The 22,244-nt window shown below is 36.9% G+C and overlaps 2 protein-coding genes across 15 annotated transcripts in view; one reads left to right on the top strand and one right to left on the bottom strand.

Annotated features, from left to right (window-relative positions):
- TRPC1 (transient receptor potential cation channel subfamily C member 1) overlaps positions 1 to 2,394 on the top strand; it is a gene marked incomplete at both ends in the record, with an annotated part of 50,720 nt that extends 48,326 nt beyond the window's left edge. For all 14 annotated transcript variants that reach the window (XM_084231263.1, XM_084231269.1, XM_084231271.1 and 11 more), the window contains 3 exons: positions 487 to 688; positions 1,545 to 1,739; positions 2,167 to 2,394. In XM_084231263.1, the coding sequence (XP_084087389.1) occupies positions 487 to 688; positions 1,545 to 1,739; positions 2,167 to 2,394 (625 nt within the window). The remainder of the gene's footprint in view (positions 1 to 486; positions 689 to 1,544; positions 1,740 to 2,166) is intronic.
- Positions 2,395 to 18,041: 15,647 nt separating this feature from the next.
- PCOLCE2 (procollagen C-endopeptidase enhancer 2) overlaps positions 18,042 to 22,244 on the bottom strand; it is a gene marked incomplete at its 3' end in the record, with an annotated part of 59,758 nt that continues 55,555 nt past the window's right edge. The window contains exons 8-9 of the mRNA XM_084232477.1: positions 20,297 to 20,464; positions 18,042 to 18,172 (exon numbers count right to left, since the gene is read on the bottom strand). Of these exons, the coding sequence (XP_084088603.1) occupies positions 18,042 to 18,172; positions 20,297 to 20,464 (299 nt within the window). The remainder of the gene's footprint in view (positions 18,173 to 20,296; positions 20,465 to 22,244) is intronic.

A 22,244-nucleotide genomic window follows, 5' to 3' on the forward strand; every position in this document is an offset into this window, starting at 1 on the left:
AATTAAGCATTAAGATTAAATGAGCATTCACAGATACAAGGAATGACATAGGCAAATGCCCTAAGGTGGGAGTATGGCTGGCACTTTCAAGGAAAATCCAGGAGGAGAGTTGTAGGAGATGAGGTGAAAAGGTAATAGGATCAGGTACAATATGACTGGCTTCAGAAAGATTTTGGGCTATTGATATGAGAGCCACTTCAAGTTTTTGAGCAGAGAGTTGTGGCAAACTGTGCATTAATAGCATCATGGAGGCTTCATTGCTGAGAATAGACGGAAAGGCGGTTAAGAGGCTAAAAGGTTAGGAAATGATTTATCTGTTAAGTCAAACTAAAGCTTATCTGTAATATTGGGATCAGCCTTATTTTATAATATATTCTGCATTACCCATGTTTTCTTTACATAATGTTGCTATGAATAAGTTTTTCATTTTTTGATAATTAATATTTTAAAATTTCCTTTTAAACAGAAGTGTAATTCTCTTTCCAGGTTCATTGGTACTTGCTTTGCTTTGTTCTGGTATATTTTCTCCTTAGCACATGTGGCAATCTTTGTCACAAGATTTAGCTATGGAGAAGAACTTCAGTCCTTTGTTGGAGCCGTTATTGTTGGTACATACAATGTCGTGGTTGTGATAGTGCTCACCAAGCTGCTGGTGGCAATGCTTCATAAAAGCTTTCAGTTGATAGCAGTAAGTATTCATTATTTTAAAAATTTTATATTTCCTTCAGATTATACCAAATGTATGCAGTAGATAAGCAAGCAAAGATTACGAGAGTGAGTATCATTTAAAAATTAAGTATAGGGCCTCCCCGGTGGTGCAGCGGTTGAGCGCTGGGTTGCGAAGCTGCCCGCGGCCTCTGCGGCGCCGGTTCGATCCCCCGGCTGCTCCCCGGCCACTGGAGGAGGGTCCCACATGGCGCGCAGACCTCTCTTGCCGCCCACTGCTCCCCTCAGCAAGTGTACTTCGGTCCTTCTGCCTGCTCTGCTCCCCGCTCTGGCTCTGGTGAATTCTCTCACCATCCCGCGCTTCTGACTGTACCCAGTGCATGTATAAACCAACCAACCAAACAAATAAATAAATAAAACATGCCTCTATTAAAAAAAAAAAAAAGAATGGATTTGTTAAAAGTAATACGTTTAAAAAAAATAAAATAAAAATTAAGTATAGATTTTTTATTGTTATTGTGGCAACATTCATATTATTTAGAGCTATAGGATCACACCTCTTGTTATCACGTCACACCCTCCAGCCACCAAGGCACCCACAGTTCTATACCACAGTCCCTTTGCCTCTCCCCACTTTGTTCTCTCCCTCCCCATCTCTGGTAGCCTCAATTTTGCAGTCAGATTTCTAGAGTTTGTTATTGGTTTGATTTTAAATGTAGATATTTTTAAAACGTAAGTTATGTGTATTAACTGCAAATCTTGACCAACTTTTTACCATACCGTGTGGAAACATTTGTACAGTTTCAAACAATCTCCACATGTCCCTCCTTCTGTGTTATATTTATATCTTACATTGCCTTTTCATTTGACTCTGGTAGAATCATGAAGACAAAGAGTGGAAGTTTGCCCGAGCAAAGTTGTGGCTTAGTTATTTTGATGACAAATGTACGTTGCCCCCACCTTTCAACATCGTTCCTTCACCAAAGACTATCTGCTATATGATTAGTAGCCTCAGCAAATGGATTTGCTCTCATACATCAAAAGGCAAGGTTAAACGGCAAAACAGTTTAAAGGTAAGAAGTTTGAAGTGTGAATTGCACCGTGGACATCTTTATTTCTAATTTCAAATGTTTCCTGAATCATAAATGAAAATTCATTAAGATAATCAGATTTTTTTCCACTCCTATATCCAAATGCTTGGTTGCTGTCTAACATAAAGTTAGAGTTCAATAAATGTTTACTGAGAGTGAGAGAGTGAGCTATGATTTTCTTTTATGGAATCTCACCTTATACCTTTAAAACATGGATAATATTCAGAAATCTATTGTCAGCATAAAGAATGACTGCCAGATTCAGCTTATATTTTTCTATAAAATTATTCAATACACAAATAATTCATTACATGTTGCTATAAACCATGTGTGATGTCTATGAATTTTTTAATCCATCTTTTTATTTTATGCAAATCATTAGTATCATATTATTGTTTTTTTTTTGAAGGAATGGAGAAATTTAAAACAAAAGAGAGATGAAAACTACCAAAAAGTGATGTGCTGCTTAGTGCATCGATACTTAACTTCTATGAGACAGAAGATGCAAAGTACCGATCAGGCAACTGTGGAAAATTTAAATGAATTGCGCCAAGATTTGTCAAAATTCCGAAATGAAATAAGGGATTTACTTGGCTTTCGGACTTCAAAATATGCTATGTTTTATCCAAGAAATTAGCCATTTTCTAAGTTATGTAGAGAGTCATTTTCAATAATTAATCTGAATGACTGCATTTGCACAACTTGCAATTAAATGATAAGATATATATTGAAATCAATAATTATATAAAAGCCATTCTTTAAAATATTTATAGCATAATATATATGTTATGTAAAATATGTATATAGAACTAGTTTTTTATAACTCCTTGTTAGTGGCTTTTTGCAGGAGCAGAACATTAAGTAAATAGATTTTGTTAGCATGCTGCTTGGTTTTCTTATTTGAACAATAATTAAAATTTTTTTCATTTTATGTTTAAGAAGGGCAGTTATAGTTGTACATATTGCCAGAAGATATGTACTTATTATTGTATAATAGAAGTCAGTAAATGTGGGCTGATCTCTTTCCATAGGATATGCTTGAAATATAAAAATTATGGTTTTTTAAATCTTTGTTTTGGGAGTTCATATATAGTTTAGTATTTATTGTTTAGGAATATAGTTTTATCTAAGATAATAGTCTATTTTTTCTTTTTTTATTTTGTTATAATCTTAAACAACAAAGAAAACACCCTAATGAATATTTGAATTTATGTCTCTATAAATTTAAATTCACTTCAGTTTTTGTTATTGTAATATATTTACTTTTCCATGGTTGTAATCACTTTATATTTTTAATTTTGCTTTTTTCACATAATGGTATTTTATATATACATTTCCATGTATTGATATAGTCCTTGTATTTAAATTTTTATAGACTTACATTGTTTTGGGGAAATATAGTTTGTAGCTATAGCATATTAGATTGTAAGTTTGCACAGCTACTTCTCTAAGATTTGACATTTGATGGCTTTTAATTTTTCCTTAACATAATACACTGATGTTCATAGTTCTAAAGCTAACTCAAAATAAGAATTTAGAAGACATTTAATGAACATGTGCGGTCACAGCCTGTTTTGTTTTTGTAAACATCAGAAGACCCGCTAATGCAAAGATTTGTTTTATATTTGGACTAAGGTTCTAGAAATTACCTCCAAAAATATTTTCTACAGAAAATATGAAAGTGACTTCATGCTTATTTGTGGAACATTCCTGCTGCTTAAGATGAAAAATGCTGATTTTTTTAATTGGAAAATAAAATATGTATTTAAATTTTTTGCTTTGTTCATGTAAGGGATGTCGTTAAATTTTTTCCCCACAGACTATCACTTACATATTTTCACAGCATTTCCAGCTAAGAGGTCACTAGACATGTAATTATCTTCTTAACTGAATGTCGGATGGTCTTACTGCCATAGGGTGCAGGTAGCCCTGGGTGTGTAAGTACCACCAATCCAGGGATCATTGTCTAAATGTGTTAGTATTGTGTTTCATCTTGCTTTTTACTTTTTATTTTTTAATTTCCAAATTGTAAGTGTTCCCTCTTTTGGACAAATTCTTATAAAAATGTTTATTGTAAAAGTTATATATTTTGTCTACAATGAGATTATGCATTTCCCAGTTGGGATTTTACATCAGGATTTTTAGTCATTCTAAAAAAATACCTAATTATTAAATCAAAATGTTTGTAGAGTATCTACTGTATGCATGAGTTACTTATAAGGTATATTTTGAATGACAGCATATTGTAAGAAAAAAGGTGAATAAAACTTGATATTATATTATGAATTGACAATCTGTCCATTGTAGTATTGTATACATTTTACAACTATTTAAATTAAGATATAATTTACATACTACAAATTCACTCTTTAGAAGTGTAAAACTCAGTGTTTTTTAAAAGTCATGTTAACAAAGACCTAAAATTCAAAACATCAATCTCAGACCCCATTGTACTACTTGCTATTTCCAGTAACAATCACATTTAACTCTCAGCAATTTCTTTTTATATTTATAAATACTGTGTTTTAAAATGATGTGTCCATACAAAGACCTAAATGTTAATGTGCATAGTAGCTTTTTTCAGGATCCCAAATTGAAAACAACCAAATAACCACAACTGCTAAATAGATGAACAACTTGCACATGCATACAATGGAAATCTACTCAACACAAAAAAGAAATTGCATCAGAATTCAATCAGAGAGGCAGAACCATTAGGATATTTACAGGCATGTGTGCTGTGTGTATAGCAATTTGTTTACAGGGATTTGTTTACAGGAAGCAGGGTAAGCAGTCTCTCTGATATTGTTTTGCATCTAATGCTGGAATTTGAAGCTCACAGGGAAGTTAGATGTAAAGTGGACAAAAGCAAGGACAAGCTAGAACTCAAGAGGATGGACTGAGTCCCACACCACTTCTCACTGTGTCCGACCTTGAAGATGTATGGATATCTTGTAGAAGTTGTCCAGTACTGTTGCTAAGCATATGCTTGGTCCAGGAATCAGAGCGGCTGAAGGAGGATACAAGGAAAGGTGGCACAGCAGCCTAACTGCTGCCCCATCCAACAAAATGAACCAGTGGATAACTTGCAATATATGTGTGTCACTGAAGTGCCTGCATAAAAAGCAAATTGGCTGCTTCACTTTTATCTCTAACTCCCACTCTAAAATGTGTCCTATGGCTCACCCCAACTGTGAGTGTACAGACACAGAATTCTGGGAAATAATTCAACCTAACCAAGATGGCACAAGAACTAACTCCTGATATATGTGATAACATGCTAACTCATAAACGTATTATTATAAGTGAAGAGACCTAGCATGAAAGGCTACATACTATATGATTCTATTTCTATGACATTATAAAAAAAGACAATCACAGAAGACAAAATCAGATCATTGGTTATTAGGATCTGATGGGCAAAGATTGATTGCACAGCACATCCAACTGTACACTTAAAAAGAGTAAATTTTAGTGCATATAAATTGAGATTCAGTAAACCAGACAAAAATACATAATACTACAAATACTGAAATTAAAAAAATTCAGTGGGCCCTTATAAGTCATTTCAGGTCCAAAGAAAACAGTACTGGAATATGCAAGTTGGTAGCCCATCACTAGTATGACCCAGGGAAGTACAGCAATAAATGCCAAGGTGAAGTATTTTATATTACTTCTTCAAAATTACATTGGTTATTTTGATTCTTTGCTTTTACATTTTCTACCATAAAACCTTGTTGGAAATTTGACTGAAATGTATTGATATTAATATTTTATTTTTCTTAGAAAATACATATATAGAATACCAAATAGACTGAGGTTATAGACCTTGGGTTAGCCAGTTGGGTTGGTGAGCATTAATATACAGAACCCTATTTAAGTGAGGTAAGGAGAATAGAAAGCGTCTGTCAGCTTTGTAGAAAGCAGTAAAGTACAGAACCCAACCTGTCTCTCATCTGCAGGAGGAGATGCTCTGTCTCCTCCCCTGGAACTCAGGGGAAGATCCTCAGAAGTTAGCCTTAGATTTTGGAGAAGTGCACATAGGCCTCACCCTGAACACTCCTTAATTTGCCCTCTTTTCTGCTCATTGTTTCTGAATAAACCCATTTGGTTGTTGGAATAACCGATTACTTAGGTTTGATGTCAACAGAATTGCACTCAAAAATATTGGTATTTGTGTGTGGTATACTCACATTTTTTTACTGTAAGCATTTTTGCTGCAAAACTAATTGTATGGGGGCCTCCCCGGTGGCGCAGCGGTTGAGCGCTGGGTTGCGAAGCTGCCCGCGGCCTCTGCGGCGCCGGTTCGATCCCCGGCTGCTCCCCGGCCACCGGAGGAGGGTCCCACATGGCGCGCAGACCTCTCCTGCCGCCCGCTGCTCCCCTCAGCAGTGTACTTCGGTCCTTCTGCCTGCTCTGCTCCCCGCTCTGGCTCTGGTGAATTCTCTCACCCTCCCGCGCTTCTGACTGTACCCAGTGCATGTATAAACAAACAAAAAAAAAAAAACCAAACAAATAAAGAAAGAAAGAAAACATGCCTCTATAAAAAAAAAAAAACAAAAAAAAAAACTAATTGTATGGAATTTTGCAGTGAAGATAAAATTACAAAAAATAAAAGAATTGTTAATTAAATAATTAGGATTTAATGTCTTATGTAAATTCTCTACAATCCAAAAAAAAAAAGAAAATCTGTTGTAAAACTCTTCAGATTTCCCTGCAAGTAGGGAACAGAAAAGAGATGCTGCTATTTCTTATCATTGTATGTAACAACCAGTTGTACATATCTTGACTACATTTAAATGTTCCAACACATGATGAGTCATTATAAAAAATTTTCTCCCATTTTCACAAAACTTATATTCATCAGAAATCATGGATCCATTTCCTCTTTGGGGTCATTCTTATTTTGCCCCCAACTCGTAATATCACGTGGTAAATTTAGTAAAGGTGTTATCAGAGAACAAGGTGTTGTATCTAAATTATCGAAAGGTTAATTTAAAAACTGTTGTGAATTACTAGCTACTTCATTTATATTTGTGGTAGCTTGTTAAGCTTTTGGTTTTGGCTGGTGGGAGGGATGGGTGCTCATGAAAGGATCTGCAAACTGCTATCATCCACTATTTAACACCACCACATCTACTCATTACTGTATAGACCATACATGAAGCCAAACTTGGAACTAGTTATTTTATCTTAGCAGAATTACCTTACAGTCAATTTGTTAAGTGGTGAAAATGTTTGTGATGAAAATACTTACTGCATAGAACTTCAAGGGAAAGAAACTACCTAAAAACTATTAGTAATATTAAGGGTAATGACACCTCTGAATTTCTCATTTGTGAGTTCATTTATTAGCTTTCTAGTGCTTGCCTCATTCATGAATTTGCTGTATTTCTTGAAGATATACTTAGGAAAAAAATGTATGTCCTCGTTATGTACTTTAAAACTAACTATCTTTAAGAGACATGATTTCTGATATAAATTTAATTACAGTAATACAAGAAATAAAACAAGATTTATGTAGGAGGTAAGTGTTCATTTAAGTAAAAGTGTTTCAGCCAATCAGATAAATAACAGGTAAGCCTTATTTTCTTCTCTCTCTCGCTCTCTCTCTCTCTCTCTTTCTCCCCCCCCTTCCCACGAGCCCCCCAAGATAATCCATCCTTCAATTTTAGGCAAAATTATTCTTAATGAAAGGTTTAAAAACTATCAAGTGCTATTTTTTTAATATCATTTATTTATTTGTATATATTTTACATCATTGTTCATTTTTGTATATTAGCTTTCTCTCAGGTGTAGTCCCCATAGAATTCCCACCATCAATTCACTCATGCATCAGGTGCTATTTAAAAAGAATTTTGAGAAGCAAATTCTCTAGCTAGCCAACTACTACCTAATTCAGAATTGGAACAATTCTGTAAGGTAATTTAGCTTCATATGTTAAAACTTATTTTCCTTGTTTTATGTTTTAAATCTGTCTTTTCTATAGATTGTTTTAATGCAAAGGTTTTCTTTTTCTTTTTTAAGCTCTAAGACTGATCTAGGCATAGGCAGGAACAGTTTTCTTATTCCCTTCTGTATCCTCAGTTTAAGTACCATGTTGATGTTGAATGGCAAAAATTTGTTGAATGAAAACTTAAAATTATCTATTTGTGTAAATACCCTAGGAATGACATCCAGTCGTAACAATTATGTGACCTAGATTCTATTTCATCAAGTTGAGTTGGAAGGAGACCAACTGCTTCAACTTTTTTATTTTATAAAATGGATGTTTTAAGTAATTTGCTGAAGGTCATTTGACTGACTTGATATGCTGAATTCTATTTTGTCAGGTAAGATACATCTAAAAGCTTTGCTTATTTGAATTAATTTCTCATTGTATATTCATCTTGATCAGGAAATAAAACTAAAGATTTCTACTCCCCTGCTTTTTCAAATGACTAGTTTATTAAAGACTTAATTTTCTACAGTGAGATTAGTGAGATGAGCTAGAGTTAGAAGGAAAGAGTGCAAAGTGAGGTAGAGAAAAGCAGGAGTCAATTTCAAAAATCAAAAGCCAGGCCATGGCAAGAATTGGAATGGAAAAATTAGTTAATTTTATTTCTGCACCAGTTCATATTCCATTCAATTTGGTTATTCAAGGATCTAGAAACAATTTAAGGGCTATGGATTGGGGGAGTTGGGTGTTTCTAAAAGGATCCAGCTTAACATTATCACAGAAAAGGAAATGATAGTTCTTCCAGTGCTACACTGCAGGAAAACCTGTCTTGCCTCTTCTTGTTCAGGAGGCTCTTAATTACATCATGTTCCTGTCAATACTATTTTTTTGTTTGTGAGATAAGCCAATCACTGCATGATGTCTTATTTTAAGTTTGTAAATTTGCTTAATAGATTTCTATACTTAAAAGCTCCACCTCACTGTTTATACTAACCTAATCCTTGTATAGGAATGACCCAGGGACATCCTTGAGGCAAAAGATAAAAGTTTCATCTTTATATCTGATCAGATTTTTTAGCAATTTTATTTTCTTTAAATTTTAACAGAAATTGAAACACACAATAGAACGATAGATGACAAATAGGAAGCACTATGTATTTAAACCTGATGTCAGACAAGAGTTGAAATTCTGTAAGACTATAAACTAATTAATTTCTTTGGCATAGAAAATAAATTTATAGTTTTGAGTCTTTAGTTATTTTGAGTAATTCTGTTTCTTTCCCACCACCCACACCCCTTGTATCCCCTTGTTACTTTCCCTCCCCCCTTAACCTCAGCGCCTCAGTAGTTTTTGAAAGTGTTTTATGTTGTTGCATTGTCTGTTATATGAATAGCCAATATCTAATATTTGTGTTTATTGTTCTAACTTGCTTTGTTGCACATAATTTTTCAAATTTTCTCCATTTTATTGAAAATGGCTGCATTTCATCCTTGTGGCTATGCAATATTTGAGATGTATGTGCCACAACTTTTCAATCCATTCAGTGAGCTTTAGGTTGCTTCCATTTTCTTTTCTTTTTTTTTAAAGATTTATTTATTTTTTGTACAAGAGCTGGGATACAAGCCAGAGGTGTGTGTGGTGGGGGGGGTGAGAGTATTCACCAGAGACAGAGTGGGAAGCAGAACAGGCAGATCTATTGAAATATACTGCTGAGGGGAGCAGCAGGTGAGTCAGGAGAGGTCTGCTGCACCATGTGGGTAGCTCCCTGGCTGGGGGATCGAACTCGTGCTGCAGAGGCTGCCGATAGCTTCATAGGTTGCATCTTAACCCCTTGTGTCCCCAGGGAGGCCCCTGCTTTCATTTCTTAGCTATTGTAAATAATACTGCTTAAGTGTTATAATGTAACAGTGTATTCTAAAAAGGAGAAGTTCCATGTTCCCTGCCTCACCTAATCAAGGGAGAAGCTGAGTGACCATTGACCAGGGAAAGCCATAAAGGACTTGAGAGAGAAGGCTTGGGGGAGAAGACTAGGAGGAGGTACGAGGAACAGAGAGGCAAGTGAAGAAGAAACTGCACTTGCTTTCCAGCCTCGGACTTGTACCAGGGACATAGAAAGAGCCACTGGAAAAGATGTGGGTGAGAGACCCATGGAGAGGCTGATAATTGTAGCCTTTATCTTGACTTGTATTTTGATTTTGCTCTTTTCCTTCCAGACTTTCCCGGCCCCTTCTTTCCTATGGTTCCCGCCAGAAAGTGCCTTAGACTTGTTGCAAGCTTTCTGGCCTCAGCGGCCCTGCTTTGGGCCAACTTTGTTTGGCTGGACATTTACCCATAAGGGATGGGTAACTTTGGGTGTTTCATTGGGAGATTATAGTCCTTTTATCTCTTCTCTTTCTACAACACTAACTCTATTAAAGTTCTTTTCTATTGAAGGTTTTTCACACTAAGTATGTTTTGTCTTTATGCAGTGGGTGACAGAACCTATTGACAGCATGCAAGGTTTGGGATTCCTGGAGTACCCCTCAATTCTGCCTTCTAAAAATAAGACATAAGGGCCTCCCTGGTGGCGCAGCGGTTGAGCGCTGGGTTGCGAAGCTGCCTGCAGCCTCTGCAGCGCCAGTTCGATCCTCTGCTGATCCTCTGCTGCTCCCGGCCACCGGGGGAGGGTCCCACATGGCGCGCAGACCTCTCCTGCCGCCCGCTGCTCCCCTCAGCAGTGTACTTCGGTCCTCCTGCCTGCTCTGCTCCCCGCTCTGGCTCGGGTGAATTCTCTCACCCTCCTGCGCTTCTGACTGCACCCAGTGCTTGTATAAATAAATAAATAAATCTTTAAAAAAAAAAAAAAAGACATAAGGTTTGCTGTTGATTGTTTCATATTCTATGGATATATGCCCCAAGAGTGGAATTGTCAGGTTGTATGGTGGTTACATTCTTCATTTTTTAAGATAAATCTGGATTGCTTCCCATAACAGATTCACCAGTCATTCCCAGCAACAGTGTGGTAGGATTCCTTTTCTCCACTTCCATACCCAGGGGAGAGGTGGTATCTCATTATAGTTTTAATTAGTATCTCTCTTATAAATAGTAATGATGAACATTTGTGTGTGTGTGTGTGTCTTTGGCATTCTGGATATCCTTTTTTTTTTTCCTTTAAAGATTTATTTATTTATGCATACAAGAGCTGGGGTGTAGGCCAGAATGCGGGGGTTCAGAGGATTACCAGACACAGGCAGATCCACTGAAATACACTGCTAAGGGGAGCAGTGGGAGAGACAGGAGAGGTCTACTGCGCCATGTGGGTCACCTCCCTGGCCGGCAGGGGAATCAAACTCATGCTTCAGTGGTTGGTGATAGCTTGATAGCATTGTCTTTAACCCTGCGCCACCAAGGAGGCCCATGGATATCATCTTTAGTGAATTGTCTGTTCATATCTGCTGCCCATTTGTTAATTGGATTTTTTTGTTGTTGTTGAATTGTATGAGCTTTTTTAATATATATCTTGGATATTAATCCTTTATCAGTTATATACCGTGCAAATATTTACTCCCTTTCAGAATGATGTTTCTTTAATCATTTTGAATTTTCTTTTGCTGTATAGAAGTTTTTTTTTTTTTTAAAGATTTATTTATTTATATAAGCACTGGGTACAGTCAGAAGCGCGGGAGGGTGAGAGAATTCACCAGAGCCAGAGCGGGGAACAGAACAGGCAGACTGACGAAATACACTGCTGAGAGGAGCAACGGGCAGGGCAGGAGAGGTCTGTGCACCAGGTGGGACCCTTGCCGGCGGCCGTGGATCAAACCGGCGCTGCAGAGGCTGCAGGCAGCTTTGCAGCACAGCACTCATCAGTTGTGCCACCAGGGGAGGCCCATGTATAGAAGTTTTCTAACTTGAAGTAATCCCAATTGTTTAGTTTTGTTTTTAATTCCCTTGCCGTAGAGGTTGAGTCACCAAAAATATCTTTATCATTGATCTCATGGGATCTGTAGACAATGTTTTTCTTCTATGTATTTTATTGTTGCAGATCTTATATAGAAATCTTTAATACATTTGATATTTATTTTTGTGTATAGTGTTAATGAATAATCCAACCTCATCATTTTATGTGTGGCTTTCCAATTTTCCCAACACTATTTATTAAATTGCCTATCCTTTCCTCATTTTATGGTCATAGATGTTTTATCATAGATTACATGCTGGTGTGAATGGATTTATTTATTTATTTATTTAAAAGATTTATTTATTTATTTATATAAGAACCGGGGTACAGACCAGATGTGCAGGAGGGTGAGAGGATTCACCAGAGACAGAGAGGGGAACAGAACAGGCAGACTGATGAAATACACTGCTGAGAGGAGCAGTGGGCGAGGCAGGAGAGGTCTGCCATGCCATGTGGGACCCTGGCTGGCCGGCCGGGATGGAACTGGCGCTGCAGAGGCTGTGGACAGCTTCACAGTGCGGCACTCAACTGCCTGCACCACTAAGGGAGGCCCTGGTGTGAATGGATTTACTTCTGGGCTTTTGATTCTGTTCCATGTATCTGTTTTTGTACCAATACCATATAATTTTTTAATATTGTTGTTTTATAGTAGTTTGAAGGTCAAGTAATGTGATACCTCCATGTATGTCCTGTTTTCTTATGGTTTCTTTTGTATTTCAATGTCTTTTAAGATTCCATATTAACTTCAATATTTTTGTTCAGTTTTTTTTTTTTGAAAAATATTACTGGGATTTTGATGGGAATTGCATTAAATTTGTATAACATTTTAGGCAAGATAGTAATTTTCATTGTGCTGATTCTTACCATCCATGAGCATGGGATATCTTTTCATCTTCTTATGTTGCTAATTCTTTTAATAACATCTTGTAGTTCTCATTGTATAGATCTCTTACTCCTATGTTACATTGAGTCTGAGGTATTTAGTTCTTTTTGAAGCAATTATAAATGAAATTATTTTCTTAATTTCTTTTTCTTCTTGTTGCTTGTAAATAAAAAAGCAAATGTTCAGTACTTTTGCCTGAATATTCATTGTTCTGTTGCTTTATAGTAACCCCTTTAGTATTTCTTTCACATACAACTTGGTGTTGATAAATCCTTTTAGTTTTTGCTTTTCAACTCCTTTCTTTTCCTTCTATCTTGGTAAACCTGCTGGGTAGTTTTCTGGACTGGAAGACTTTTTCTTAAAGGACTTCAAATATCTCTTTCCAAATCCTTTATGCTTGTGATGTTTATTTCTGTTGAAAAGTTCACTGACTGTCTGGTTGGTGCTTCCTTATAGGCTAATCTTTTTTCTCTTGATATTTTAATATTTTATCTTTGTTGTTGGTTCTCAGCAGCTTTATTATTATGTGACTGTGTATTTCTGCCTATTATTTTGTTTGGAACTCTTTGGACCTCTTAGATTACAATTTCTTGTTCATTTCACAGATCAAGATATTTTTCAGTGGTTATTTTTTAAAATAGGTTTTCTATGCCTTTCTCTTTTTCTTCTCCATCTAGGATCACCATGATATGGATGTTATTTTTCTTTAAGTTGTCTCAGAGAGCTCTTACACCATTTACATTTTTTTTTAATTCTTTTTTTTCTGTTTGTTTTATTTGTGTGTTCTCCAACTTTGTTTTCTAACTTATTTTCTCCATTGCTTTTATTTGTCTGCTATTGAGACCCTCAATTGTATTTTTTTTTAAAGATTTATTTACTTATTTATATAAGCACTGGGTACAGTCAGAAGCGCGGGAGAGTGAGAGAATTCACCAGAGCCAGAGCAGGGAGCAGAGCAGGCAGAAGGACCGAAGTACACTGCTGAGGGGAGCAGCGGGCGGCAGGAGAGCTCTGCGTGCCATGTGGGTCCCTCCTTCTGTGGCCTGGGAGCAGCCAGGGATCGAACCGGCGCTGCAGAGGCTGTGGGCAGCCTCGCAATCCAGCGCTCAACAGCTGCGCCACTGGGGAGGCCCTCAATTGTATATTTTAAATAAACTATTGTTTTTCCTAACTCCATTGTTTATAAATATAGCTGCCTCTTATTTTCATTACCTTTACTCTGTTGTTGTTTTATATCTTCCATTGTTTGTTAAGTTCCATCAGCATTCCCAAGACTCTCGCTCTAAATTATCCTTCTGTCATGTTCTGCCACTCTACTGAGTTTTTAGGTTTTTTTTTTGTTGTTCTTCTGACATTTGTACTGTGTTCCTCTGTCTCCTGATTTTCAATTTTGTATGGGATTTAATAGGGATACATTCCCAACTGTTATTTTTGCACCTGCTGGAGTAGATGGGGTACTAGTACTGGTGAAGAGTAGTAGGTGTAGAAGAGGACTAGGGCAACAGACATCAGTGGATCACCTCCGTAGTCTCAGGGATTGGAACTTCCTGTTGTGAAGCATTTCTTTGTGTTTGTGGGCTGGTGGGAGAGGGGGCTTGCAGGTGTTTCAGATATCTCACTCTGGTTTGCAGTAATATTTTCTTTAAGGAAGTCCAGCTGTCTCACCTGATTCAGCTACAGCTGTCTTTGTTATGAGCCACAGATTGAAACCAGTAGTCCCTGTCCTAGTGCCTCTGTCTCTGTAGCTGTGCTGCACTGATCCCTCCATCCTGGAGGCCTGTTTGCGCATTCTCCTATCCAGGGCAGTGCTGGATCTTAGGATCCATTGGTGTGTGCCCAAGTCAAAGGCTTAGTTAGGGCCTCTGTGCAGAAGCTGTTCTCCTTCTTGTGGATTGTACTGTGATAATCAGTTTTTCCCTTAGGGGATTTTGGCTTTGTTTTGCATCAGTTTTGTTGTGCTTGTGTGGGGGAGGTGAGACTAGCTCTTTACTCAGCTGCCTTGTTGCCTTTGAAACCTAATTGTTGACTTGGTTTTAAGAGGAGGAAGAAAATTAGAAAAACAAAGTAATAGCATTTAAATAATAACTTTAAAATTCATTAGAAATTTCGGGGCATCCCCGGTGGCGCAGAGGTTGAGCGCTGGGTTGCGAGGCTGCCCACAGCCTCTGCAGCGCTGGTTCGATCCCCGGCTGCTCCCCGGCCACCGGAGGAGGGTCCCACATGGCATGCAGACCTCTCCTGCCGCCCGCTGCTCCCCTCAGCAGTGTCCTTCGGTCCTTCTGTCTGCTCTGCTCCCTGCTCTGGCTCTGGTGAGTTCTCTCACCCTCTGGCGCTTCTGACTGTACCCAGTGCTTGTATAAATAAATAAATAAATTTTTAAAAAAAAAATTCATTAGAAATTTCTATGTAAAGGCTATTGTGTCTAAATATACAGTTCTGTCCATCTATGTATACTTCCACACTTATATATCTATACATCCTGTGTTTAAAAAGAGGCTGTTAGTATGTGAATAATGATGCTTACATACATAATTTATGATATACTTAATTATAAAAATAAAATGTTTGATATTTTGTCTTTGATTAGGGTTTATATTTACATCTAAGGGACAGATTTGTGAAATTATTAATTCTCACCACTTACCTACAGGTTACTTTTTTTTTTGGTATAAGTCTTATTTCTTCCTTGCCATTATCAATTATTTCTTTATCTTGCATTACTAAACTGAATAGATCCTTTAGTGGATTTTTTGATGGAAATGTTGATTTCAGACATTCTTGTGTTATCATTGACCTTAAAGAAAATATAATATTTTCAGTATTGCCTCTTAATTATGAGACTTTTTGCAGGTTTTCTTGCAGCTTAAGGAAGTTCCCTTCTATTCATAGTTTGCTCAGGGTTTTATTTTTTCATGAATAAATGTTGAATTATGTCAAATCCTTTTTCTGCATTATTAAAACCAAATGATTTTTTCTCCTTTATCTGTGCATGGGGCTTAACAGAACCTTCTCCTGTTCTATTGAATTGACCTTTGTTTAACTAGAGTTTAATTTACCTAGTAATTTGATAATGTAGTATGTCAATTATGTTGCCAGGCAAACTTGCTTACAGTAAAAATGAATCCAAACCCTGACTGGCAAATTGAATTGAATTGGGAGGAACTATAATTAAACTATAAAGCACAAAGAAGGGAGCCATAGCTTTGGGCTTTTCTGGATGTGTGACTCATAACTAGGCATGCCATCTATGAAGAATTTGGAAGTTATTCCTATAGCATTGCTACAAGAGATACTTCTATGTAGATGCTACCTTTAAACTGGAGTGTCTGCACTTACATAACATGATATTTGTCTCCTGGCATCTGGATGTCATCTAGGAAGGCCCAGAAAATAGCTCTTGGATGGCTGTGTGAATTGCTGTGAGACCGCTATAGGTTCCCACAGAGGAAAGTCTGACATTGTTCTAAAATCTGGTTCTGACCTGTATCTTTCTGAGGATATTGGTACCAAGAGAGGTTGTGGTACTCTTAGGAGTCTAAATCTTTAGTTGCACCTAACACTCCCTAGTTGATTGTAGATCAATTTATTGTAGATCAATAAATGCAGTGAGGTATGATCATTGACTCTAATGTTAAGTCAATCATGCATTTCTTGATCATATCCTATTTTGTTTGCTAAATTTTGTTTGCTTAGGGGTTATGCATCTGTGTTTACAAGTGAAATGAGATCTGTGATTTTCCTAGATCCTATTGTCTGTTCAATTTTGATAATAAGGTTATATTAATTTCATAAAAAGAATTGCTGAGTGTTACTTCTTTGTTTATATTGTGGAATAGTTTATTTTAGATTGGCAATATTTGTCCCTTAAATGTTTAGAAGAAGACCTTCCAAATAAAACTATGTGGGCATGAAATTTTATTTGAAGAAAAATTTGTAATTGCTGATTGAATTTTACTAATGGTTATGGGACTGTTTAGGTATTCTGTTTCTACTTAAGTCTGAGTTAATGAGCCCCCGCTCCGCCAGGAATTTTTCTACATCATCTTAGTTTTCAGCTCCATTGGCATCAAATGGTTCATAATATCCTCTTGTTACCTTTAAGATTTGATAACATCTGTAGTAAGGTCCCCTTTTAATTTCTAAGTTTTTTTCTTATCTTTTTTAAAACATTTGTTCTTGCTTAATATTGTCAGAGTTTTGTTCATTATATTCATGATTCTTAGAGAAGCAATTTTTGGCTTTGTTAATTTTTTCTATTTATGATAACTAATTTACTTAATTTCTGCTCTTATGCTTATTTCCTCCTGTCTTTAAAAAGTTTATTCTATAGTATGTTGACTAACTTCCTAAGTTGTATCATTCACAAATTACTTTTCACCCTATCTTTTACATTATGAACATTAGAGGTTTAAGTGCTAGTTAAAGCTACATTCCACATATTTTAAAATTTGCCATTTCTATTATTGTTCAGTTTTTGACATATCTCTTTTCTGTTATAACTTAGAGTCCTTTCACGGTTCCTTCACTACTGAGTGGAAACAGAGTTTTCAGACAATGACAGAATAGTGGATGCAGCCAGATACAGTTTAATGAGGAAGAGCAGGATAGAGGTATAAAGTTCACTTCTAATTTCAAGTCTTGTAAAATGATCAGTTGTGATATAGGCAGCTGGAAAGTTGCAGGTCAGGATGAAAGAACCTCCCCCTGAGGAAAAAAGTGCCTCTTTTAGTGACAGTGAGGACACTGGGTTTGAAATTAAGATTTCTGAGCTTGATACCCTACTCTGTTTCTTGGGAGATGTGTGTGCTGAACAAGTCACTAAATATACTTGAGCCTCAGTTTTTCAATTACAAAATGAACTAGATTCCTGAGGGACACCATTGTGGCTGTAACATTCTCTGGTTCTGGAGAGAATTATACTCTGTTTACATTACTAGATCCATCTAGCCCCTGAGATTCTTGAAATGCTAAACTCTTAGCAAAGTGTAAACTGATACCAGGACAATGTGCTATGTGAATAATAAAAAATATTTTTACAGTGCCCCACTTTCTATAAAAACAAGTTTCATGGCTGTTATAGAATCATTAATCATAAATATAGTTATTTAAAAATATTTTATTAAGTTTTGATTTAAAAAATGCAAAAGAAGAATGTAACACCTCAGAGCAAAGGCTTAAAGGTAAAACAAATGTCACTATAAATATTGCACTTATAAAATCTCTTTTATCTTCACACCACTCATTTCTAAGTTATCCTTTTATAGAGACATAAATAAACCGCTTCCAAACTGTCAACACTTGATACATTTAGTTCCCTATCACTGCACTAAATCTGCAGATTTTCAACTAGATATCTGCTCCTCGGCGCAGGCACAGAACTGCCATCAGCAATATCAGAGTCTAATACCTACATCACATGAAGAGTAACTGAATGCTCAATATTTAATGGTACAACATTTTTTTTCTACTGAGAAAAAGTAGATCTTTCAAAGGCATTGACAGAATGCAACTTAAATCCACTGTTAACATTGCTTGTTTTTCAGGGCATTCAGGAGCTTTTGATTCTTTGTCTTGAACATCATGATAAAGCTGTTTGGCATGATTTTGCCTTTCCCATCTTCACCCACTTGGCCCATAATGATGTAATTTAGACCTAAAGAAAGAGAAAGTAATATTAACTTTTTCCCTATATGTACTGGTTTGAAGCAAATTAAACTATAAGTTATCTCTAGATAAATAACCTGTAGATGATATAATTATACATTTATTCCATTAGGATAAAATCTGGTTTAAGATGCTCACCGGCAAAAAACTAAATTCAACTGAGTAACGAGTTCTAGCTCTGCTGACACCAGGACACAGGATGGAATGATTAGATCAGTCATGTCCTGGCGTCTTCACTGAGGACTAACTCGGAACCGTGCAGTGTGTTCACATGTAGGGTTCCTGTGCTCCCTGACACACCATCCTCAGATGGCCATTCATCATTCCATGATGCCCTGGGTTTCCCAGGCACTTGGCAAATAGTGATTATTCTCTTTGTTGTTGTTGTCTTGAACTTCTTTCAAAATTCCAATCATTTGTGCTATGTAAGTTTCTTGAGGGCATGGTTGGATCTTATCCTTTGAATTTCTCTCTTGCCCCCCCCCCCAAAAAAAAGGCATCTAAATCTGTAATTTCAGTTAGGCCTAAACTGAAGCCTAAACTGCGGAGTATTGGGTTTACCTAATAAGATTTATTTAGAGTCAATAAAATGTCATAAGAGAAATATGTGTTTTCTTTTTCTCCTGTGTAGTCATTCCTTAGTGGTCTAACACTGTCATCCTGGTAGTCTTGAGCCTGTGGAAGGTTAGTAGGAAGGACAGGTGGATGCCATCTCAAAAAGTTGGACTGTTAGCATCATTATGAGAGCTTTCCGTGTCTAGATGTGTACTCTTTGTTGTTTATGGCAGTTCTGGAAAGAACTGTTTATCTTTTACAGAACCTTTCCTAGTCAATTCGAAAAGCCCAGGTTGTTGGCTTCCTGAACATCTATACTCATAGTAAACCTTTCTTGAAATGGATATTCTCTTGTTCTCTCTGTAGTTTGGTTTCTTTTAGTTGTAAGAGAGGTTCATAACAAGACTGAGAAAAGGAATGAATTGAGATTGGACAGAAAAATCATAGCATTTCACATAGTGGAATATCAGGTGATACTACTATTCCACAGGAGAGCCTTTATCCACAGGTGCTGTTTATGGAAAGATGTCTACATATAAATTATGTGGAGAGAAATTTGCAAGAGAATATGTACTGTGTGAGCCCATTTGTCTCAGTGTGTATGCATGTGCCTTACATAGATAGAAACTTTCTGAAAGGAATTTTTCATAGTATCTGGGGAAAGAGAAAGCCTTCATGTTTTATTTTATAGCCTTCTCTACTTATTTAACCTCTTAAAAACCATGGACTATACATATGTATATTCTTTTCATAAGTTAAAGAACTTGTTAAATATTAGGGAAAAAAGTCATGTGCCTCTGGCTCTGGATTAACTTTCTTTTTTCTTAATGTCTCTTAATAAACTCTTTCTCATCTATGGGCTTTATGATATTATCTTTGCAAATGATTCCCCAGTCTTTAATTCTATTCTACTTACAGCTATCTGTTCTGAACTTTGGCTCTGAATTACGATTGCTTTATGGGTAGCCACTAAACATAGTACTGACACCTTAAGTACAACAGTCAAGAATGTCTTTCTGCTGAACTGGCCCTTCTCTTTATTTCCTATTGATTAACGTCACATGTTCTTGGACTCATTCATCACTGCCACTACTTCTTCCATAAGTTACAGGAACTGGGATTACAGCCTAATTATACCTGATTCCTCAGGCCATCCCTTTTTTTAAAGATTTATTTATTCACACATACAAGAATGGGGTACAGGCCAGAGGTGCGGGCAGTGAGAGAATTCACCAGAGACAGAGTGGGGAACAGAACAGGCAGATTGACTGAAATACACTGCTGAGGGGAGCAGTGGGCTATGCAGGAGAGGCCTGCTGCACCATGTGGGTTGCTCCCTGGCTGGGGATCTAACTTTTGCTGCAGTGGCTGCCCTTAGCTTCATAGATTGTGTCTTAACCCCCTGTGCCACCAGGGAGGCCCCAGGCCATCATTTTATTTTACCTCCCTTGGCCATTTATGGCCTAGAGAGATCCAAGACTTGCCCAAAGAGGTTCTCTTTTCCTCTGTGCCCCTGAGCTCCTCTACAATAAAAACTAAGGTTTTCCTCCTTACTCACCTCTTCTGAGGAGAGGGCACTGCTTGCAGACCACAATGATCTTGGCGCTCATGTTCTTGCCAGCTTGCTGAATAGCCAGATTTCCCTCTTTATAGATATTGATGATTGAGACAGTGGCATGTAAACTCCCGCCTCGAGTGACGGTTGTGATGACGGTACCAGCCAATACTGCAGAAGAAAACATTTTTGAAACAATGTGACATTAAAGGCAAATGTAAGCAGAACTTTTTTTTCCGAATTTCATAGAGGGGACATTTTAATGTCAAAGAGAAAGTCCTAATAGAGCTATCAAATTTGATTCTGTGTTTTTGTCATCAAAATTAGGGTAGAAAAAAAGTGGCTATGGAGCTATAATGTCACCCAGGTTGTCAATTGCTAAAACCTCAACCCTGCCATGTTGTAGTTTGTTGCTGAGATGGGGACTCTTTACAATATTTTATCACAAATGCAGATTAAGTACCAGCTAAGTGGTGGGCTATGAGCCTATAATACTCAACAAGATTTTCAATCTTTAGGGACAATGCTGTACTAAGAGGCTGCATGATGTGGCCCAAAGACTGTGTGTGCGTGAGCAGCTACCTTTCTGCATCTCTCCTCCAGCTCCTTTCTTCTTGACCTTTACCTCATTTGAGGAGTTACCATCTCTAATTAATAGGAAATATTTTTCTTTTTTTCTGGGTCTTTCACAATCTTTTTCTTAGCCACCTTGGGTACCTCATTTAACAAGCTGAAGTACAGAATGGAGGTATAACTTAAAACATTTCCTTGCTTTAAAAATAAAAATAACTCTAGCAAAGTTTAGTTACTTTTTAATTATGTAACTCTCTCTTTTTCCATTGTGGTGCTTAGACAAGAGTTTCATTTCTGAGCCACAGGAGGAAAGGTGCTGTGTTTTCAGTGTGCTTTTGGCATTTTGTGGGGATAATTCTGTGTGGTGCAGGACTTGCGTGGAATAACTTTTTTATAAGCCCTGTGCCAGAAAAACCCGTAGCGCCCCCTCTGTTTTTGTGTTAACCAAAAACTGCCTCTTTTCTTGAAGTAACCAGTACTGGCTCAGGACCAGTGGGTCACTGGTGATATTAATTGGCTGTTCTGTTGTGTAAGTCAGTCACAATGGAAAAAATAAGTGGAATATTCAGCTTGGCTGATATAAACTTTTCAGGATCCAGTGAAAACTCATTCATTGCATAAAGCTCATAAAATTGGAATTCTTTTCACACTTCAAGTGTTCATGGCAACAAGCCAGTCTGTGGCCAGGTGAAATCCCATGGCACCAAAGGCCAGGGATAGAGATCTCCTTAAGCATCTCCTAAGGAACACTAAATTAGATGCACTGGTAAGGACACCCTGTGCTATTCTCATTTTTATGACATTTTAAAATTTTTGGCATGTAAGTAAGTTCCAGTAAGATTTAGGGCCCTTGGCTCTCAGTGTCCTCACACCTTCCCCATGGCATAGCTGTCTGGGCTGCAGACAGTTACCAATATAAAGCATAGGAAAAACAAAGAAAGTCTCTTCTGGAAGGTTCTCTATTTTGGGTGACCTGTTGTAGTTAGGCTGTAGCAACTTTGTTTTCCTGATAAGACTTTTCTTAAATGTTCCTTTAAAAAAGAATTGAAATAATTAAATTTGAGATCTTTGCTCTTACGTGGTTTTCACAGAAAGTGCATTTTTGTAAATAGGAAGAGCTCTTAGAAATGCTAAGTGATTAGGTAATATCTCCTCAGGTTCCAACTTATTAAGAATTTCCAAATGGATTCCAGATTTCCAAGTTTCGATTTAGTACTTTGGAAGGACACTACAGAGGAAATACTTGAATTTCTTCTGAGAGAGGCCTGCTTGGATAAATGTTTCTAGTTTACTTAAGCTGAATTACAGATGTGTGAAAAATATTCACTATGTGAAAAATATGTGAGAGAAAAAAGTATACTGGTTTTCTGGAATATTG

This window comes from Talpa europaea, assembly GCF_964194135.1.
Source record: "Talpa europaea genome assembly, chromosome: 4".
NCBI lineage: Eukaryota > Metazoa > Chordata > Mammalia > Eulipotyphla > Talpidae > Talpa > Talpa europaea.